At 42.8% G+C, this 23,232-nt stretch overlaps 1 protein-coding gene across 1 annotated transcript; it reads right to left on the bottom strand.

Moving 5' to 3' along the window:
* Window positions 1-18,416: 18,416 nt before the first annotated feature.
* Window positions 18,417-21,259, bottom strand: LOC131253806 (vicilin Cor a 11.0101-like). Its single transcript, XM_058254946.1, has 6 exons — window positions 20,413-21,259; window positions 20,164-20,339; window positions 19,991-20,071; window positions 19,551-19,826; window positions 18,806-19,145; window positions 18,417-18,694 (listed from the first exon to the last, which is right to left on the bottom strand). Exons 1-6 carry the CDS (start codon window positions 21,227-21,229, stop codon window positions 18,537-18,539), a joined length of 1,848 nt encoding a protein of 615 aa, XP_058110929.1. The 5' UTR covers window positions 21,230-21,259; the 3' UTR covers window positions 18,417-18,536.
* Between the last annotated feature and the right edge of the window lie 1,973 nt (window positions 21,260-23,232).

The raw sequence follows: 23,232 nt of genomic DNA on the forward strand, positions 1-23,232 counted from the left end.
ACGGAGTGGATTTTTCATAAACATCATGAGTGGGGCCCACCGTGTTTTTAAAAATAAATAAAAATAAAAATAAAACAAAAGTGACGTGCATAAGCACGTCACGTAAAACTAATCCCACCTCCTGATTTTCTCTCTCATCTCCTTCTTCTCTGTGATAAAACTGCACACCCGAACCCACCATTAGCTCCATCATCAGACTTCAACCGAAGATAATGCCGACTCATGAGAGACGAGCGACATCTGCAAGCTTCCAACCACAATATCCACTAACTAAGTTCATTGAAGTTTCAAAATTCACCTTCATTCAGCCTGTGGGACTCATCAGAGCCATCCAGAACAAACGGCACGTTGAGTTGTATCTTATACAAGAATCCGCCATTGAAGACCGCGACATTTCCTTTGTCAAGTAGCCACCACATGATTTACATGAAGCATTATTTCAAATTCAAATCAGAAGTCATCCAGGCCGAATGGATAGCATTTGTATCGATCTTAGATCTTCTCACCTAATCCGGCCATACATGGGATATGTCAAACTAAATCAAGTAGGTGATCTTTCCAATTGAAAAGCTTACATTAATATGTACTTTGATTTCCATTGATTATTTATTTCATATTATTAATTTAAGTTATTTGATTTTATTTGATTATTAATGTGTGAAATTAATTCAATTGATTATTATTACCTGCTTTTAAATATGATTAAGTTATGGGTGCTTTGCCCTATAAATGATCAAGTTGTTATGGGTACTCTACCCCAGAAAGGATTAAGTTGTTATGGGTGCTCTACCCAGGTCATTCCCGAAAAGGATATTTATTTTGTGTTGCGTTTTAAATTTTACCAATTGTGGACATTCGACCCTTGACCTGTGTTCCAGGATGTGTCATATCTAAATATTCGATCCTTGGCCCATGTTGCAAGATGAAGTCGTATTTTCTTTATTTATGATTAAGTGAATGTACATGTGAGCGCTTTGCCCGGACTCACTAAAATGTTGGATGCATGGTGCCTTACCCTGGGAGGTCCAAAATGGTCACGGTGCTCTGCCTTGGGTTAATCCCTAAAATAGGTGCACGGGTGCTCTACCCTGGTAAAGTCCAAAAACGGATCAAAAGTTATTTTGTTTTATTTGAATTCATTTTCAGAATTTCATTTATTATTAGTGGAATATTAATATCATTTTATATTCATGTTGTGGATGCGTAAATCAGTTTTGGTGCATACATTCGTGAGCCACGACCCTTAATAGGTATAAGACTATTTAGGATCAGGAGTCTATGATCTTGAATCACTTCTCACGTTAAGTATGAGACTAACGTGAGTTATGGCCCTTGGTGCAGGCTTCTACCGGCATGCGATACTATAGACTACGACTCGAACTTATGTTATTTATTCTTCGTTACATGTTAATGTAGAAATTTCAATTTTGGGAAGGATGTGACCCTACGAGCCATCGCGCTCACACCCGTATAGACTGTCTTGCAGGGTTTGTATATGAAGAATCGGTTGGGCAAGATTGAAGACTTTTATCTTTGGTTATTTAGAAATAAATTAAAATTCAATGTATGTTGTTATTAATTATTTTTGAATGTCAATGTAATTAAAGATTCAAGGATTGATGAGTGAACAATATTTAATGACAATGATTAGTATCCTATTAGTTGCTCTGATTGCCTTGAAAATACATGAAATAATGTGGGTTGTGATATATATTTTATTTAAATATAACTCACAGTCCTGAAATTTGGGTTCGGGCCTAGCCAACTTGGGTTCCGAATTTCGAAGCGTGACATTTTGATCCACCTCATTCTTTCTCAATTATCCTAAAATGAGCTCACCAAATGGATGAACGGGGTAGATTTCCTTTAGACATGGAGGTGGGCCCCACACAAAATTCTTGTGCAAGGACTTCAAGCGAAAGGCCTTTGCAAGAAATCCGCATCTACAAAAGCCATTTCGCAGGAAGTTCCCGCGCTGGGAACCATGTGGGACCCACTACAATGTTTGTATGAAATCCTCCCCGTCCATCCATTTTGTGAGTTCATTTTAGGACATGTGGCTAAAAATGAACCGTATACAATGCTCAAGTGGGCCGAAAAGGTGATAATTGAAGGTCCACAGCTGAAATATTCATGGGGCCACAAATGTTTTGAATCATGCTAATATTTGTTTTTTCAGTTCATCCCAGTAGGAATGACATTATTAATAGTATGGATGTCAAGTAAACATCACTGTCAAACCCAGGGAGGTTTCAACGGTAGGAATTTACCTAACTACCTTTTAAATATGGCCCACTTAAGTCTTGGATCCTGCTCACTTTTGGTCTTATGTTCTAAAATGATCTAAAAAAAGGATGAATGGAGTGGATTCTTGACAAACATCACGGTGGACCCCACCTACGATTTGAGGGCAGGAACTTCCTGTGAAAGGCTTTTGTAGGAAATCCGCGTCCGCTTGAAACCTAGGTGGGGCCCACTGTGATGTTTGTTAGGAATCCACTCCGTCCATCCATTTTGTGATATCATTTTAGGACATAGGTTAAAAAATAGACGGATCTAATGCTCAAGTACACCAAAAACGTGAGGATTGAACGTCCATGGTTGAAATATTCGTGGGGCCATAGAAGTCCAGAATTAGTATAATATTTGTTTTTTCAGTTCATCCGAGTAGGAATGACATTACGAACAGTATGGATGGCATGTAAATATTACTATCAATCCCAGGTAGATTTCAACTATAGGAATTTTCTTACCCACCTTTTCCTTTAGTATGGACCACTTGAGTATGGGATTCTGCTCGCTTTTGGTATAAGTCCCAAAATGAGCTCAAAACATGGTTTCGAGCGCAGGAACTTGCTTGGAAGGGCTTTAGTAGGAAATCCTTGTACGTTTTTAGGTGCCTAAGAATGGAAACAAATTGTAGAGGTCTACACAAGTCGAACCAAATTGAGCTTGGCACAGCTCAACTTATCTCGGCCACTAACTGACCCCAGCTCGAACTCAGCTCGGCTCAGTCCTTGAGCTTGACTAGCCAGCTCGGCTCGGTTTGATCAACAGCTCGGGCTAGTTCGAGCCAATATCAAGCCTGTGCGGCATTTTCACAAACACATGTAGTGCACTTTCAATTTCTTACCGTATGTAAAATAACTGCAACTATTTACAGGTAATTCATCAAACACCTTGTAGGCAACATCAAAATCAAGAAAAAAAAAAGGTATTTGTTTAATATACATACCTTCCTTGCCACCAGCCGACACTTCATTGAGTCATTTCATTAAACACTTGGTGAGCAACATCAATATCAAAGTAATTGAGTCACAGAACTGGTTCGATTTGAGTTGGGGTTCGATCCTGTAACGCCTTGTGTTTTCAGGACCCGAGTACACTACTCGTTTCCAAAAACTCGAGTGTTAACCTTAAAGGATGGTCAAATTCAGGTGTGTGTGTGTGTGTGTGTGTGTGTGTATTATTTATTATTAGAGTAAGCAGATGAGCGTAGAATGGACAAATCATATGTAATGGAAAATTTCATTTACGTTTAGGATGTACAAGAAGTTGCCCATAATGACTTATACAGCCCAATGTCATAAACTTACAATTACAAGGTGAAATGATATTACATGTAAACAAAGTAAATTGTAATAAATCTGGAACTATAAAACTATGCAGCAACTCTCTATAATACAATCATGCATCTCCATAGTGGTACTTCACTTCTTATCAGTCTGAACCTGAAAATCAATTAAGCCGCCTGTGCGACCTGTACGGTTGTATATTTGATGGATGAGTGACCAACTCAGTGTGAATTCCCCTCAAGATTACACATCGTCGCATTAGGTAAGCATAGTTATAAAATAATAAGGCAATCAAAACAACACATGATGCAGTCTTTTTAAATTCATGGATGCGTGAATGCACATCGCCTCGGGGATGCACATCCATACGGAAGTTGGGCTCGTCACCCATGCAATCATCGACCTGAGAAAATCATCCAGTCGGAAGAATAGATCGATAGTTGGTGGTCTGAGAGCTAGCGAAACGGTACCCTGATGATCCTAAGGCATGTGCTATAGCATCAAGAATTAGCTACCCGTCATCGCCAATATGCCATGGATGCATGATTAGCCAAACCATTATTAGTTTAGTTACAATCAGCTAATTTAAATAAACTCAAGGTCACTACGGGGGCTTGTCACCAGCGTAGGCCGACAACTCGGGCATAGGTCCCATACCACCATCCCCGGCTCATGAGACTACCACCTTAGGATGTTTAATGGAAACCCGTCGACTAGTTGTCAATCATAATACAGCATATGGGGCTTACCATCGCGTGGTTGCACAGTATAAAACATCGAACGCATATAGAAAAAATACCAGGACAAACCCATATAAGGCGATATCAAAGTAAGCCACATAAGAAAATATCAAAATAAGCCATATAGGGCGAGTATCAAAACCATGCGATAAAAGACTATCATTGAAAACCACTTAGACACAACAACCCTAGATGGTAGGCCCACATCAATGATCCATCTAGACCACCACTTAATAACCACTAGATCGAAGGTCCATTACAATCACCATCAATAGAGTTACATCCCAAGTATGGGTGTACATTTATAAGTGGGGGTTTCCTACTGATGTACCAGTTTAAGTTTCATAAGCAATCCACAAATAATCCACAAGTATGAACAAATATACAGGATGAACATTAAGCATGTAATATAGCAATTCAATTTCCATCAGCTAACACATGATTATAAAAGTGAGATATCAATTATAAATTAAAATACACACTATAACTTAAGCTAATGGGAAGATGGAAATGATCAAGGGGAAGAATCATTACTTGTAGGGTTGTATTTGCGTTCTTGATCCAAGTTCTCTTGTGGTCCAAAGTCACCCAAGGAATCTCCTAAAATTGTAGTTTATATTTGTCAGGTATTCCTTCGGTTTTGTCCAACTAACAAGAAGGTTCAAAGGAATGCAACAACAAGGCCTTTTAGGCTTGTGCTAGGCCCACCATGTACTTATTCAAGCAAGGTGGCCCAATTGGGCTCAAGCTCATCCTTACCAGGGGTTGAACTGGTCCTCACACATGGACCTCATATGTATCAAGTGGGTCCCATACATCAGGGCAAGCTCCAGAACTTGCCGTTGTTAATACAACAACTAAATAGGTGGTGGGCTAGGATTAATAGGTACATCACAGTGACGTTGCATGGATGGTGCGGATATGTAACACATCATAAGGTGGGCCCCACCCATCCAGAGGGCTGGACGGTGTGGATGAAGAACACATATATCGATGGTAGGGCCCATCGTCATATGGACGATGTCAATAAAATACTTACATCAGGTTGGGATCCACTGCACAAACGGTGCAGATAAAACACTTATACTATGGTGGGATCCACTGCACAGACTGTGCAGATAAAACACTTATATCATGGTGGGATCCACTGCACAAATGGTCGGTTTGGATGAATCACATATATCAGGGTGGGGTCCACATACATGGCCCACCGATTGCCATCGGCCCACCTGCTTTTGCAATGTGTGGCCCATCTGCTGTTCAACTGTGTGCGGCCCACCTGCTGTTCAGCTGTGTGCGGCCCACCTGCTATTTAGCTGTGTGCGGCTCACACATAACGTTATGGGTTACATGAAATGGAGTGGATACCAGCACCCTGGCGTGGCCCACCAGTAGTGCAGGCCACCAGCTTTTTAGCGGGGCCCACGGTCAGTGCAGGGCCCACAGTCAGAGCAGCCCACCAGCTTTGAGTGAGGCCCACCTGCATTTGTGCAGGGCCCATGACTAGGGTAGCCCACCAGCTGTCGATGTAAAAATGGCCCCTTGCTGCATGCCGTTTGAAGCCCCCTTCCGGCCTCAATTTTTAGCTCGATCACGGCCCATCCCCGGCCATTTCTTTTGACCCATATCATGCTCAATGGAGGCTACCATTTTCCTAGCCAAAGAACAACCTGAACATGGGCGTTTTCTCCCTAATTTCTGGACTGTTTTCAGTATGATTTTTGGGACATGTTGCCGCTCAAACAGAGCTTGTTTTCAAGACGCACTCCCAGCCATTTTCAACAGATTTTCACCTGTTCTATAGGCTGGATATGTAGCTGATTACAGGCTATGTTCTCAGCTGTTTTTCAGCTGAGAAACCAACCGTTTACAAGTTTGTTGGACATCTGATTCTGCTCCACATGCGGCCTACTCCTGGGTCGTTTTTCAGTCTGATTTAGAGCTCAAACAGGGCCTGTTTGTGGGTCGTTCCTGGACTGAGTTTCAGCCCCCAGCTGGGGCCATTCTCATGCCGTTGTTTGTCCCCAAACAAGGCCTGCACTCAGGCCATATACGTCCTCAAAATAGGAGCTTCATTCAGGCCATGCTCAGCCCAAAATAGGGGTTGCATTCAGTCCACCTTTAGCTTTAAAATGGCTGGGTCTTTCAGTCCTAAATGCAGGGTGTAGCAGGTCCCTTAGTTACATGAAATGAAGGAGATAACAGATAAGAAGGAAGGAAAGAAAAACTTGAAGTTTACAGGCTGATTACCCGGCCAAACCAACGTCCACGTTCCCTACTTCCTCCTTCTTCTTTCTCTCTATTTCCTTTCTTTCTCTCTCTCACTCAAGTGGTGTGGCTGCAGTCTCACACTGACTCGGCTCGGTCCGTTTCTCATGGACTGAGTTGGGACAGTGCGTGCCGAGCTCACCACACCTTCTCTCCATTTTCTCCCTCTTTTCCTTGCTTTCCAGGTATGGATTCTAAGGCACCACGTTCCCTTTTATAAGCGTGGGGATGGAGACTCAATGGCTGGATTGGTTCTGCCAATCCCCAAACAACGACTGCCGACGTCAGTCCCTGTTTTTCAGGAAATGGAAAGTTCGGCTGCAATTCCTCCATGTTTGGTCGTTTTTGGTCTGAGAGAGAGAGAGACCTCTCTGGCTGGCGTGTGTATGCCGGCAACCCTCCAGGCAAACCGACGCAGCTCTGCCCTTTACGCCAGCGGTCCGATTGCCCTCTACAGATCTCGTTGTCCATGATAAAAAAGGACAACTAATATTGATTCCCTTCGTTTGTTTTCAGGGGGCCCCATCCTTATAAGGCTTTGTTGGGGTGGACCCCACCGACAAAATGGACGGTCCGGATTGTTCGGAAAGTGGCCAGGGTGGCGCACTTTGGGGTTTGAATTTTCCCAGATTTAAAAGCTTGAAATAGCGGGAGGATTCTTCCTTTGTTTTCGGTTTTGCTCGGTCAAAGGCCGTTTGACCGAGTATCTTAGTTCGGTGTACATCGTGCATGATGGTCCATGGTGCACACGCACCTCGTGTGGGGGCCACTATAATGTTTATGTTAAATCCACTCTGTCCAATAGGCTTGGGGGCCCCATATTGGGGTCCCGGCCCAGTTTGGGTCGATGGTGACGCCCAGGTGGGCCATATTACACCTTTTGGGGCTTTATTTGGCCCATATATCTCAATTCGATGGTTAGATAGGTTTGGGATTTTGTTTTAACGGTTAACTGGGAATCCTAGGGGCAGTGAATGCTTGGTTGGCTACTTATTAGCTTTCTAAGTTCGATCATCAATATGTTGTACTAGTACCCCTCGACTCGAAGGTTCGCTTGCTGCTTAAATTTAAGGAGTTTGGCCTAACTCACCCCAGTGGCTGCTGTAGGCTTTGACTCAGCTCCTAGTGCCCTTGGTGGATGGCCTCAACGATGGCTGGAAGTCTCACCTTGCATTCGTTGAGTTCAAGGTGTTTGATTTGCTAAATTCTAGATTCCACTAACGTTGGTTTAAGTGGTAATACCCCCGTACCGAAAAATGTGGGGCGTTACAGATCCGAGTCAAGTCAAGATCGAACTCGGTTTGAAATCTTTTTTGAGCTTAAAAAATCAGCTCGACTCGGCTCGAACTCAGCTTCGAATAGAGTCGAATCGAGCTTTCTCGAGTCGAGTCGAGCGAGCTAACCGAGCTAATCGAGCTAACTCGGTTCGTGTACAACCCTAACGGATTGGCTACTCCCCTACCACTAGCCAATGGCAAGTGGTCAGTGCTGTGGACCCCAACATGGTGTATGTGTCTCATACATTTCGTCCATTCTTTTTACCAGATAATTTTATGGTATGAACCCAAAACTGAGGTAGATCAAAATCTCAAGTGGGCCACACAATGTTGATTGAACTCTCACCTTCGAAAACTTATTGGGGCTACCAAAGTTTAATTTGGATCAAGCTGATATTTATTTTTTGCCTTCATTGGGTCTATATGACCTAACTGTAGGTTTGATGTTAAATAAACATTACAGTGGGGCCCTAAGAGGTTTTTAATGGTAGACGTTCAATCACTACTGTTTTCTTATGGTGTAGTCCACCTGAGATTTTGATCTAAATCATTTTCTAATACAGAATATCATCAAGAGAGGTAACTGTAGAGCATACTTTACGCGATGTTAAAGTAGAGTCTACTAGTAAAGTGTTGAAAATAACAAGAATACATACATACATACATACATACATTTATATATATATATATATATATATATATATAAAGGAAAAGGGTTTTGTTGTTCGGACTAAAAAAAGAGATAGGTCAGGAATATGACTTTAGCTTTTAAGGGAAAGAGAATAAAAGGGATCGAAGGAAGTAGAGAGAGAGAGAGAGAGAGAGAGAGAGAGAGAGAGAGAGAGAGAGAGAGAGAGAAGGGAAGCAGGGCTTCCAGGCTTCTTTCTCTATCTCGAACTCTATGACAAAAGGCCTTTTTTTTGCCTCTGTCTTTCTTTCATTTTCCCCTCATCTTCTATGCACGAAGTCCTTTTAAATGGGCATTTGGAAATGGACACGTAAGGCTCTTTTAGCAGGTTTGATTGCTTTGAGCTTGAGTTTTATCTGGTGACTCATCGTGTATGTTCAGGCTTGGATAAACTAAAGCTCAAATGTAGGGATTAGAACAAATGAACCACACATGGGGTGCTAGGATTGGGCAAGCGCATAGAATCCACAAACAACTGTATAGAAGCTGGTTTTGGCCATAATCAGCTGAGGGATAGCCGACTTTGGGGCATAACTGGTTGAGGGGTGGGCTTTGGTCCAAAGTTGTTGTTCCACAGCCGCATAGCAAAGCTACTACGCTGGTTCAATCCATCTCATCAGTTGTCTACCTAGAGTGTTTTTAACTCTGCATCTGCTCTGATATGGGGGCCATCAAAGTTACAAAGCTTAAGTAGAAAATATTTGATAGTGGAGAGTCTCAATGACCCAATAGCCTCCCTAAGGTAGGAAACTAGGGCATCTTCACACAGAAGAACATTACTCCTATGTCCCCAGCCCGAGGCATCCATATGGTTCTCAGTTTAGATTGAACCATCCACAATTTTGGTTAAACCAACATGAGGGTTGTCACCAATTACACTCATGCCACTCCTTAGGTCTCATCACCACATCGAGGGAAAATGACAGGCCACACAATAATACCTCGGTTCCTATCATATCATCACATAGATGGGTCACTTGAGAATACACATCATAAAACCTTAGGTCCCATCACATTACGTAAATGGGCTACCCAGACATCATATAAAGCAACGTATAATCCACTTGGTCACATGAGGGCTTAATTTCATTTGGCTAATATGATGGCCTAATATCATATCACATTTTTCACTTGGCCATCACAAATGTCTAATATTATGTTACATATTTCACTTGGCTAATACAAGCGCTTAATATTTTCTTTGACCAACACGAGAACCAAAGTCTGGTCTTCCTCCTTTCAGGATGTATGCATGGGGATTCTATGCTATAACGATGCTAAATGAATATCATATATTATTCATACGTGCATTCAACTATCATTGAATTATCTACATACAACATTTAAGGGATCATGTGCCTAAGTCCTTGGGTTTCATTTGGCACTACTCAAGTGCATCAAATCATTCATCATTGCACAATTAGCATACTTGATCATGTCAGCACCCTGCCTAGCCCCTTAGCAATTCTTTTTGTGGGCTGGCCTATCTCATGAGCAAGTGGGCTTAACCAAGGCCTGTGAATTTTGGGACTTAACAAAGCATCATAACACAAGTGAGTTCTTCAAAGGCTTAATTTCTACAACATGTGGGCTATCATATAGCCCATAGGCTGAGTGGAATCCCACAAGGCCTAAATAGAATAAGCGGGCTCTCACAAGGCCTATAACACAATTACTATAAGAGATAATAACTATATCTACACACTTATTACATTACCATGCCAAATGGGCCAAATAGAACATACATGGGACAAGGAAATTCACATCATCACAACCACACATTCCAAAACACACATCAAAATCATTCATCACAATCAACCATACATCTTAGGGTTGCCCATATCTTGTATTAATTAAGCCCAAAACATATGCTGTAATCAGGCTGTGGTAAATGTCATAGGTAAAATGCATCAGGGTGGTGTCTACGACTAGTGGGCTTATCCTTTCATCTGGTACATAGACAAAGTACCCACATCATGTTGGGTTCCAAGGTGGGCCTAAGGGCCACGAACCAAGCGGATATTTGTGTTATCCCTTAGTCTAGGTGTAAGACCTGTATCCTAGCCCATACTGTTCCGTAGGCTTCGGCGGTCCTCCCAGTCGAATTCCGAAGACCTGCGACGCGTAGACAATAGTTGCGCATGATCTTGAGTCATGTCCCGTATATCAGAGTCGGCTTGACTTGAGACTTGTACCATTGCGACCGCACCATCGCCGCGATTCCAAAGCCGCATCTTGCGCACCGATCCAATACCCTAGCAGGAAGATGTGAGCCGGCGTTTATTTTGAAGAAAACGCTGCGCATTTGCAATCCCAAGAGAATCTCTACAAAATGTCCCATCAATCAATCAATCAATCTATCACTCAATCACTTCATGTCATGTACACATCACCTTTCACCCCATCCTCAAGCAACCACCAAGTCAACTCTTTCTCACCCTCTCTCTTAAACAACCATACATGTCAAGTACACATCACACATCACTCACCCTTTCACCCATCACACCCATCCCTCACTTCTCTTACAACCCTTTCTCTCTCTCTCATTTCTCAACACAACTCCCAAGCTAGCAAGGGCATCACACGTCCAAGCTCTTCCGTGAGAGAAAAGTGAATTGTGTGACCCACTTTCCATCCCAAAAATCCATCATCCTAGCCCTCCATTTCTCATCCTCTCCATCAAAGTAAAGCACAAGGAGACCAACGTTCCAACGGACCAAGAAGATCGAACAGTGGGTGCTTTTATAGGCTAGTTTTCATGTTTTTATGATGGGCCAAGTGAGGCCTACCGATCGATGATATGGATCTCACTTTGGACCCTAAGAGGTGGCCGATGGCCCACCTTGATTATCACTATCATTCCATGATGGAGCCATTCTCCATGGACCGCATCATGATGTTTACTTTCTAATTTGGAAAGGGGTCATCTAGGCTCTCTATTTCGGTGGAGAAAGGATCTCCACCGTTGATTTGGATTGGCGGGCCCATATGAAATGGGACCCACTTGATGTATGCTTTAAATTATGGAAGAGAGAGCCCATAGTGCCGGGGCCCCTCCATCACTCGGTCTCTCTCTCTTTCTTTCTCTCTCCTCTCTCTTTCATATATTTGGTGTGATGATATGGCCATGTGGCCCACTCGGATGGACCCCACCTTGATGTGTCTTATCTACACCATCCAACCATTTGGTGGCCCACCTATAGCATGTCTGTAAGTGGGGCCCACCTTATTTATATGTGTACCCAAACCATCCAGCGTCCAGGGAAGCTGGATGTGGATAGATAGTGAAGAATAAAATAAAATAAAATAACATAGAATAATATATATATATATATATAGATATAGATATATATATATATATATATATATATATATATATATATATATATATATATATATATATGATTTGATTTTTTAAACTTTTTGGGTGTGCCACTTGTGTAGGCCTCACATTGATGTACCAATCCAATCCACGCCGTCCATTCCATTCCCCATATCATTTTAGGCGTTGAGCTAAAAAATGAAGTCAATCCGGCTATCTGGCGGGCCATAACTTAAAAAACAGTGGTTTTCACCGTTAAAATGTACTCTAATCTTTATACACCGTCGAAAAATACTCAATATTGGGCTCGTTGGATCTGTTATGAGCTGTAGAATCCAATGGCTGGAGTGGATTCACTTGGAGTGGGCCCCACGTATGAAAAACCTCGAAATTTTCATTTTTCAAAAAAAATAAAAAATAAAACAACCTGCTGCTACTGACAAGGAGAGGACGCGCAAGCGTCCTGCGCTGTGGGCGGACGGGCTAGGGACCCACGGTCCCAGCCGTGGGCCACACCATGATGTGTGTATGTCGTCCAAACCGTTCATTGGGTGGGCCCCTGCTTAAAGTGGGCCCCCTCCAAAAATCAGCCACATCCAAAGCTCAGGTGGCCCACATAAGTGGAAACAGTGGGATTAAACATCTGTCCTTGAGACCCTTTCCTGGGCCACAGAAGTTTTGGATCAAGATGAAATTTGTTTTTCCTATTTAGCCAGGTCCGTGCGACCTTATTAACGGGTTGGATTGCGTATAAACATAATGGTGGGCCCCACGTGGGACCCACAGTGATGTATTTGTTTCATTGGCACCATCCACTGACCATGGACGGTGGAACCCTCCCTGATTTATGTGTTCTATCCACACCGTCCACACTGGACGGTGGGACCCACCCCCACGTGTGGGACGGTGTGTGTGTGTGTATGCATTATGTGTGTGTGTGTGTGTGTGTGTGTGTATATTATATTAGATATAATATTGTATTATATTATATATAATATTATATATATTATATATATTATATGTAGATTATATATTATGTTATATATAATATATACTTGATGATGGGCCTTCACGTGGACCCTCACCATGATGCATGTGATGCATCCAAGCCATCCAGCCCCTTTGAAAGCTCATTTGATGGCATGAGCTAAAGACTGAGTCAGGTCCATAGTTCATGTGGACCCCACCCTTGATGCATGCGTTGCATCTAAACCATCCAACCACTTGGCGAGCTTGCCTTAAGCGGCTTAAGACTAAAAATAAGACAGATCTATAGTTCAAGTGGACCCCACCTTAGCATATGTATGGGGCCCATTTTGATTTATTTATGGCCGTCCATTGAGGCCCATCTTGATTTATTTGTGGCCGTCCATTGAGGCCCATATGATATGCATATGGCCCATGTGATTAGGCCCATCTTGATGTAGTTATGACCCATCCATTGGGGCCTACCTTTGATATGTATGATACCCATCTGTGATGCCCACCTTTGATATGTATGATACCCATCTGTGAGGCCCACCTTTGATATGTTTATGGCCCATCTGTGAGGCCCACCTTTGATATATTTATGGCTCATTGTTGAGGCCCACTTGATGTATATGAGGCCCATATGATGTGGCCCATTTGATGTATTTGGAGCCCATGGGTTAAGGCCCATTGTGATGTATTAGGGCCCGTGGGTTGAGGCCCATTTGATGTATTTGAGGCCCATGGGTTGAGGCCCAATGGGATATATACAAGGTCTATTGCATTGTGTGATTCCACCATGGGTTATGTAATGATATTTATGGCAGGCCATGCGTTGAGAGCAATGTTGGTTTGACGTTCACATTTTAAGAATAATGTTGGTTAAATGTCCGCATTATAACTCTCCCTAGGGCCCATTGATAGGCCCATAATTGTTGTGTGTAGGTCATTAAGGCCCATCTTGGTTGTGAGGATAATTCATCACCATATAAATTGCTTAGTATAACTCATAATTCATGTCCATACACATCATATGTATGCCTGATATGAGGAATGTTTGATTATAGCATACGCCATTGGGCAGACTATTTACGGGACTCCCTATGAGACGGAGTGCCCACATTATCGCATCATATGTGCAGGATTGCTGCATGACTGGATAGTGTAACTCATGCATCTTACATATATGTGACTCGATCATTGTACGCCTTAGTGACATCAGGGCCGTGGCCTCCATAGACACATTGTGGATGGCTAGATGGGACACCGAAAATGTTTGAGTCTAGCATTGTGGGCACGTAGGATGTCCTTGGGTGAAAATTCCAGAACCTCCTTGGTACCAGGAGATGCTCCAACGTCTATACCGAGTAGAATATGAGCGCCGATACCTATACCATGAGGTCATGTCTCCTACTGTGTCGTGGTTGGTTGGAAGTGGTGTGACCTTATCCACCCGAGTGAGGGGGCTATAAGCTAGGCTGAGTATGACCAGCTCGTAAATGGGTCCGCTATCTACGAGCCGGGCCCGATATTGGTGGGCGAATAGTGAGGTCTCTTCCACTCACCGGGCTGTGCAGCTAGGGAGGAGGCAGTCAGAGTGGAGTGTAATAGACCCCGGTGATTTTCTTAGAGAGCAACCATATTGATATGTGGACTTATTGAGCAGGAATTGCATATCCATTCATTCATTCATTCACTATCCACTGGGGCTGGTGGTGCGTAACTATTTATTACGTGTACCATCGCATGGCCAAGATTTCGGTTAGGGCGCGTGACTAACCTGAGATTAGGAGTTTACCACATTGTGTTTGACTATCCAAATTTAGGCATGAGACTGGTTTAGATAGAAGTCCCTTTTGATGGACCCCATAGCCTGTGATACTTCGTACTATCATCCCGACTTCACATCCCAGCATGGTCATTTTATTCGCACCGCATATTACATTACATCCGCAGTACTTAGTATTTTGGGTTACTATGTTTTTGCACTATATATGGCCTAGATGAGGTTGATGGTATTTGTGTCTCGTCAGGATTTGCATATTGCATTGCATCCTTAGTATATGTTATTGTCTTATTATGTTTTGCATCACATAGCTTTGGTACAGCTGATAGCATTCATGGACTTACCGCATATTTCCACATTACTCTGATGTTGTATGATTCATGATCTTGTCAGTATTTTCGCTTATTCCAATGGTGTATGATTTGTGGGCTTTATTATATACTTGTCACTTATCTTGTGCACACACTTTCACCACCCTCTAAGCTTTTGTAAGCTTATGCACGATAGATGCATGCAAGTGGCGTTAGGTTGCAGTAGCGTTGAGCTTGGAGCGTGCAGCTGTCCTCTGGAGCTTTGATTTCGATATATATGTATTTCCCTTTCTGCATTGTATCCAAATGATTATATTAGTGGATATGTGATGATGATGTTGCCTTTGTGATTTGGGTAAACTTGTGGTTATGCTTCTTACAAAAAAAATTCATACTGAAAATCCTCCTTGTAGGATCCTAGGATCGGAATCTGGCATGTGAGTGCCGGGATCCGAGAATGGGGCACTACGGAGGCTGTCGGCGCCGGATTCGGCGATCGAAAATTTTATGAGCCCGTTTTTCGAGTTTGGGGCGTGACACCAGGTCCTAGTAACCTTATCAACAAGTTGGTTAACCAACTAATCTTGTAAAGAACACTCGGCATGGTCCAATTGATAGACAACAAGGATTATAAGTTGGATTGGCCTCAAATTTGGTATATACATGCATGATCCATCAAGTCTACATCTATCATACAAAACTTGGGATCTATCAGATATCTATGAGCTCCACAATTTGGTCCATTTTGAGAGGTGTCAGTGCTGGCCACTACACTGGACAATAAATTTGGTCTAAATTACATATATCAAATGGAGAGATTAGACTGATCGGATTGACCCAGATTTTGGTACAAACATTGTCCATCAAGTCTATTATCATCAAATAAAATATGAGATCTATCAGATATCTATGGGCTCCATAATCTAGTCCATTTTGAGGGGTGTCATTGTTAACCATTGTATTGGAAAACAAATCTAATATAAATTACATAGATCAGATGGAGAAGTTAGACTGATCGGATTGACCTTAATTTTAGTACAGACATTATCCATCAAGTCTATTATCATCACACAAATTTTAAGATCTATCAAATATTTATGGGCTCCACAATTTGGTTCGTTTTGAGGGGTGTCAGTGCTAATCACTGCATCAGAAAGATTTGAAAAACAACACATTACATTAAGATGGGTCCCTCCTTGGATAGATTTCAACAATGGATCTATTTTCATTATTTCCTTAAGGGGTGGACTACTAAGGTGTGGTTGTTGGGCTACTCAAAACCACCATATTTACATTGTGAGGCCCACTTTAATGCACATAAAAAAGAGAGAAGAAAATTGAGAAGAAGAAAGACCCACCCAAGACTTGGATAGCTTGGCTCCCTTGGACTCCTCAACTCAAATGATGATCCACCTAAAAGTTATTAACTCCATTTCTTACCAAGATCAAAGTCTTATTTTAAAGTTCATTAAAAAGAAGAAAAAAAAGAAGGAATATCAAAGAAGAGAAAGAAGACCCACCTAGTTAATGGTTTGAATAACTTGGATGTTTCTCCAAATGGTCCACCTCTTCCACTCCCTCTGTCTCTCTCCTTAGATCCTCTCCAGCAAGAAAAATAAGAGACTTCTCTATAGAATTGCTTAAGTATAGAATGATAGATAGTGCAAATGTGAGATGGTAATATACCATACATCCATTGGGTGAAAAGAGATGCTACTTAGATGGAAGGTAATGTGGATGCAATGGGCCATGCATTGGCTATAATTAGATGATGTGGAATGGGCATGCATTGGTCCACATGGATAACGAGGTGACTAGGCATGCTTAAAAACTCATGATTAGTTGGGGAGAAAGTGTAGTAGTGAAATGTCTAGTTGGCAAGATGATGTGTTTTCATTAGTAGAGAGATGATGAGACGGACAAAAGCTTGATATGCATTAGCTAAAGGTGATGTGATATATAAGACACGGATTAGATAATGACAAGTTGAGTAGCGAGTCTGCTATGAAGTGACGTCACCAAGTTATGTGGGCCCCACTACGATGTATGTATTATATCCACACCATCCATCCATTTTGAGATATAATTTTAGGGCATGATCCAAAGAATGAGCCAGATCAAAAACTTTAGTGGACCCCACCAGAGAAAACAATGGGAAGATTGATGCCCACCGTTGAAACCTTCCTAAGGCCCACTATGATGTGTTTTTTGAAATCCAACCTGTTCAAAAGTTAAAAAGGACATTAAAAAAGGGAAAACAAAAATATCAGCTTGATCGAAAACTTTTGTGGCATTTAGAAGCTTTTAATGGTGGCATCACTCTCCCCACTGTTTTTTGTGGTGGGGTCCATTGGAGCTTTGAATGTGACTTATTCTTTGGATATTACGATAAAATGATCTCTATAGATGGATGGACGGCGGATACAAAACATATATCATGGTGGGGTCCACAGAACTTGGTGATGTCACTTGAATAGCAATCTCGCTACTCAACTTGACAGTAGCCAATTTGCGTCCGATGTGATAGGGGTGATGTAGCATAACTATGATGGGGTACAAGAACTATGAAATTTTTTAAATCTTTACCTAAGTATAGATATCCTATTTTGAATTTTTGTAAATGTATTTAGTTTGAATTTTAGCCGTAAAGCATCCTAATTAATATATATGAGTATGGGCTAAAGCCCACTAAGGCTACTTCTTTTTCAAGCAACATGTACACACGAGACTCAAGTTCTTCTTGCTACAATGCACTAACGCAATAACCCCACATCGTATTAATGTATGGGTGGCACCACTACAATCGAGGTGGTGACACAGTTAACATGACAAGAGTTTTGACATCTGCTAACTTGGGTCACATGGGTACTCATTGCGCACTGGGCATTTAGGTCCAGCCAAAAGTGTTAGGCAATGCCCTCTCACACGTGGAATGAAATGTGAGTACCAGTGTCCTACCATGGACGCAAAAGACTGCTACAATCTCCTGCGCGCATGTAATCGGGACCTGGGAACAGTCACGCTGCCAGCCACAAGAATAAAATAAAATCCGGGGTATTACAAGTGGTGATCCTGACCACAACGACGGCCCCTCCGCATGGAGAGTTCCGATCATACCACTCAGCAAGTGGCCCCATTGAGCGGGGATAGATGCTGGCTCCTGAGTGGCAACAGAGGAACTCTATTCATCTCATTGGACATAAATCCACAGTCAAGACTCAAGCATGTGTCGCAATAGTGTTATTTGAACCATCCCTCCTTTTTTTTCCGCCACAAAAAAACCACGATTTCATAATCCGTACGTCCTAGTGGCCTTAGTGATAATCCTGACCGTAGATTTATAAGGTTAGTGAATGGCTGTGATGGCCAGTATCATATACGGCCTTAATAGCATAGAACCCAGTTCCGGTCGGTCGCTGGACCATCTCGGCATGTGGGCCCCAAAGGGGCTACGGAAGAGAAGAAATGCACCACACATAAGAAAAACCGCAGGTTTATATTCTTCCTATGTCATGGAAACTCTTATTTGGTATTTATACACTCCTTTTCTACGTACTTATATTGGATCTCTCTCTCTCTGTCTCTTCCTCCACCATTCGACTAGAAGCTGGAGAAATCTGTCTCTTGATCTTGCTCCGGCCCAGGAGCGAAAGCATCCTCCCCTTGAGCATTGAATATCTCTTCTACCTCTTTTGAAGGTGCATTGAAGGAGAGCTCCTCCTCTTCCCGCTCCAGCTGCCTCAGTATGTTCTTCTTCCCTACACACATGACAACAAACAAGAACAAGATTAATATTTGGTGGGTCCCAATGCAGTATCAGACGATCCTAACTATCCATTTGGTTGGAATAATCAAAACACACGACCCACCTGCGAGAAAGTACTTCTGGTTGTCACGAGCATTTACTTCAAAGCAAAGCATCTGCAGATTCTCGTCACGGGAAGCAACGGTCACGATTGGATGACTAGCTGGGACGATGAAGACCGTGTTGGGCGAGAGGCGGGAACGGACTCTTTGGTACCGTACAGGACCCTCATGCTGCTGCTCTTCTTCTTCTTCTTCTTCTTCGTGTTGCTGCCCCCGTCCTTGCTCGCTCTGGCGACGCTGGCTCGAGACGTGAGGACACGCCATCTCGAAGTAGCCCCTTCCTTGCACCACCAACACCACTTTTGCTGCCTTCGAGTTGTAGAAGGGCAGCTGCATCCCTCCCTGCAAAATGACGCAATTGTCCCTTAGTCTTGAACACGTCGTCATTAATGTACCTTTTTTGAGCAAGCAGATCACGTACGTGACCCACGTGGGCCCCACTTTTGGTGATCAGAACCATACATCGGTATGGCCATAGTTTAAAAACATGACTAACTTGAAACCTAGTTGAGTTGACTCAAAAAACTCGGTTGATAGGAGTTTTTATATTGAATATTTAAAAGTATAAATAATATCATTTGTGCTCATTCTAGTCGAGCTTCGTCGAAGGCAATATGGGTCCCATCTCGACCAGATTTCACCAATGCTCAAGAAAATCTCGATTTTATCATCTGGGCCATTAAAATGTGGGTCCCACCATGTGAATTTCAATACTCGCCAAGCTAGAGATGAGAGAAGATCGCTTACGCGGCTGATGTTAGCATAAGAGACTTGGACGTCAATATCTCGGAGCTGCTTGTAGTCGTCGGCATTAGCTTCGTACAACTCACCGTAGTTGTTGGAATGGGTGGGCTTCTTGTCCAGCAGGTTGAAAGGCCCCATCGATTCTCCAAACGGCCACTTACGACTGCCCTTGTAAGAGGACGCATGTTTTTCTATGGCCCTTATCTGCTCTTGGGAAGCCCTGATAATCCCGCCCTTTCTCTGCTGACCGAACAGCCTCTCCAACCTTTCCCTTGGAATCTACAACCACCGAACCAATGCAATGCAAGTGAATCTTCTTATGTTAAGGTGTGGAAGACTGACCACATATACCAAATGCATACAGGTTTCTGTGAACAAGAAGAAGCAACATTATCATTTATTAGAAATTTAAAATGACATGGAAAGAGAAGGAGATTGCTTACCTTGAAGATAGCCTCAAGAACATCATTGCTAAAGCTCCGATAAAACGATTCAGGGTCCTCACCTCCAGCCCCAAAAAATTCCTACACCCCATAAATCATTTTCACCCCCAAATTAAAACTAGAATAGCATGAGATAACTTGGAGTGGTGGAAGAAAAAAGTGTTTGTTTTTACCCTGTAGCGACCGGGTGTAGACACGGGCAGGAGAAGTTTGGCAACACACAGCTTCTCGTCGCTGTCTTTATTGATCAAGAAGACAATAGTCCCGGCAGGAATTGTAAGGATATCTCCTCTGCGAATGTTGTAAGACTCCTTGTTGTTCTTTCTCAGTAAATTGATTGTTCCTCTTCCTGCAACCAATTCACATTTCATCATTCATTACTATAAAGATGACGAAAAGAAGGAAGAAGAAGTTAGCAATACCTCTAACTACATAGAATACAGCCTCAGCATCAAAATGGTGGGGTATTACGAAGGTATTAGGGTTCGCATCTAGAATGGCCAGTCGGTAGTTGTCGATTCCTCGCAGGAGCTCAGACTGTCTAGAAAACCTCTTCAGAACCCTAACGTTGCCTTCTTCAGTCCTGACTCGATGCGTAAAACTCTGTTCGTCGAAGAAGTAAGGATTATTCCGTGCTTGTTCTTCACTACTTTCACTCCATGGGCTCCCTTCACGTCGGGTCTCCTCTCCGTACTGCTGCTCGCACTGCTGCTCGCATTCCATCTGCTGTGGCTGATATCGGCACCGCTCCTTGCATTTTTTCAGCGGCACTCGACTCTCGCCACCACCACGGCCCTGTTCTTCTTGTTCTTTGTACTGCTGTTCGCACTGCTGCTCGCATTCGCTTTGGTGCTGCTGTTGCTGCCTGCACTGCTCTCTACATTGCTGTAGCTGCTGTTGCGGATCTTCCCGACGCTTATCGCCACCACCATGGCCTTGCCTTGTTTGTTCTTGGTATTGCTGTTCGCATCGTTGCTGGCACTCTCTCTCGCCGGGTTGACGCTGTTGGCATTCTTCCCGGCATTGCTGCAGCTGCTGTTCAGGATCCTTTCTGTTCAGATCATTACCAGAATCGTGTGAATATTTTTTTTCGCACGAACTCAGGCATCGGGTCTGTTGGTGACGACTGGGTTGCTGTTGGCACTGCAGCTTGCACTGCTCGAGCTCAGGGTTGTATGAGAGAGCTAAGGTGGTGGAAAGAAGGTAAAGGGTGAGAACGAGGGTTGCTGGTTTCGCCATTAAAGAAATTGAACGGTTCTGATGAGGAAGGATGTGATACAACGGCCTGCATTTATAAGAATATTTTCGTCTAAAATGCTAGAAACGAATTACGTGTAGATGTGGCGACTCGAGCTTGCATGAACTGCTACGTGCTTGAAAGGTTCCTCGAGGACCGACGCGTTGCAACTTCCGCACGCAGTTTTCACGTGTTACGGAATACGGACAGAAGCACTAGCGGACAATGTGGTCGCGGGATATGTTTTTACCTCTCCTGAGACGAACGTAATAACTGCAGTATCGTAACTGCCGCGTGCAACAGGCGTCATGGAGACTGGAGAGGTGGCGGCTTCTCGTCGTTTTGCGGATGGAGGATAACGATTCCTCCACAGGTACCATGCAATATGGACGCGTGTTACGCTGGTTGAGATGGTGTCCTCGTCGCATCTGTAGATGTGGCCGAGATCATACGATCCTTTTTGTTTCTGTTCACTCGTCAGCGGGTCCCTGAAGCAGACAGGTTCACGATAATCTCGTCTTACCTTTGTGTCAACCTCCGTTGAGCCCCACGTGCTGAGATGGTCCGACGATCCGAACTGGCCATGCTCTGCTCGTAGGATTTAGAGATTGTTTCTCGTTTCCGGGTGAAATACCATGCGTCTTGCCGGGCATTTTTGCGCTTGGATAATTTCGTATGCTTTTTATGTAGGATGTGAAGCAATCACGCATTTATTATAAATGGATATAAAAAGTTTAAGAAAAAATCAACAAAATTTCACCGTAGTTTAATTGACCGAGGTCGACTGAGCATATTAATCAAGTCAATCCATCGGTTGGATTAACCGATGTAAATTCAAATTAAGATGAAATTTTTGCTAGACAATTTTTTATCAGTTCAATCCATTGACAGATGTGGTCAATCAATCAAAACAAATTCAATTTATTAGGTTTTAGTCTCTGAACGTTTTTGCTCCCTTCCGATTGATCAATCAATTGACATAGCAGAAATTTACATGTTGTTTAGTTTTTATTTCTTTATTTGTTATGGTCTTCTTTAATTACATTTTAGGGTTTGTTTAAAGTTATTTAATGATGCAAACTCATTTATTTTAGATAGTTTTTTAATAAAATTTCTCAAAATTTGTTTATTTCACTCATGAATTTAAGAATCTTCTCTTGTGGATTCAAGAGAACTTTGTGGATTCAAGGTGTTTATTGTTTGAGGAAGACGGTGATCGACCTCATCATGCCCACCCATTCGTCAATTTAGTATTAGAGCGGGAATTTTTCTCGAATCGATGCCTTTTAACGATGAATCGAGCAACGATCCTATGGATGGTGCTCTCAAAAATTATTTTTTAAATTTGACAGCTTTCGAGGTGGCGCAACGGGAGAATCAGCAAGTCATGTAAGGGTTGCAAGCTGCTCTCGACCTCATGATGGAGGCATCAGGACAATTCCATGTTAGTGGTGATTATCCACCTCCCATAGGTGTTGGAATTCGTAATGATTTTGATTGTGGGATGATGCCAGCGAGGAATCGTAGGGTCATGCTTAAGGATATGGGATTCAATGACGAGGAGATCAATGACATGATCCTCCAACACCTTGGCCGAGGCAGCAATTGGGTAGATCGGACGGATCGGGAATTCAAGATGAAAGTCGATATTCCCAATTTCAATGACCAAGTCCACATCAAGGACTTCCTCGAATGGCTGCTTGAAATTAAGCGTTTATCGACTACATAGAAATCCCTAAAGAGATGAAGGCATCAATTTGTATGTGCTAGCATATGAAACAACTAATGCGTGCGAGATTCCTCCCCAGCGACTACGATCAGGTATTATCGGCAAGGTAGTCGAACAGTGAGAGATTACGTAGATGAGTTCTACTTTTTGGCAGCGCAGAATGATTTAGTTGAGACTGAATCGCAGCAAGTCGCATGATTCAACGGTAGGTTGTGCGTTGCGATCCAAGATCGTGTTCAGATGCAGTCCCTTTGGATAAGGAATGAAGTAATCAAG

Source organism: Magnolia sinica, chromosome 1 (assembly GCF_029962835.1).
Source record: "Magnolia sinica isolate HGM2019 chromosome 1, MsV1, whole genome shotgun sequence".
NCBI classification, from domain to species: domain Eukaryota; kingdom Viridiplantae; phylum Streptophyta; class Magnoliopsida; order Magnoliales; family Magnoliaceae; genus Magnolia; species Magnolia sinica.

What these genes read in the sequence shown, in the direction of transcription:
- LOC131253806 (XM_058254946.1), bottom strand. Translation starts at nt 21,229, where the DNA reads ATGGCGAAACCAGCAACCCTCGTTCTCACCCTTTACCTTCTTTCCACC. An exon ending in CTTATGCTAACATCAGCCGC is followed by an intron (nt 19,146 to 19,550) that starts GTAAGCGATCTT and finishes GTCATTTTGCAG; the next exon opens with GGAGGGATGCAGCTGCCCTT. An exon ending in CCAGAAGTACTTTCTCGCAG is followed by an intron (nt 18,695 to 18,805) that starts GTGGGTCGTGTG and finishes TCATGTGTGTAG; the next exon opens with GGAAGAAGAACATACTGAGG.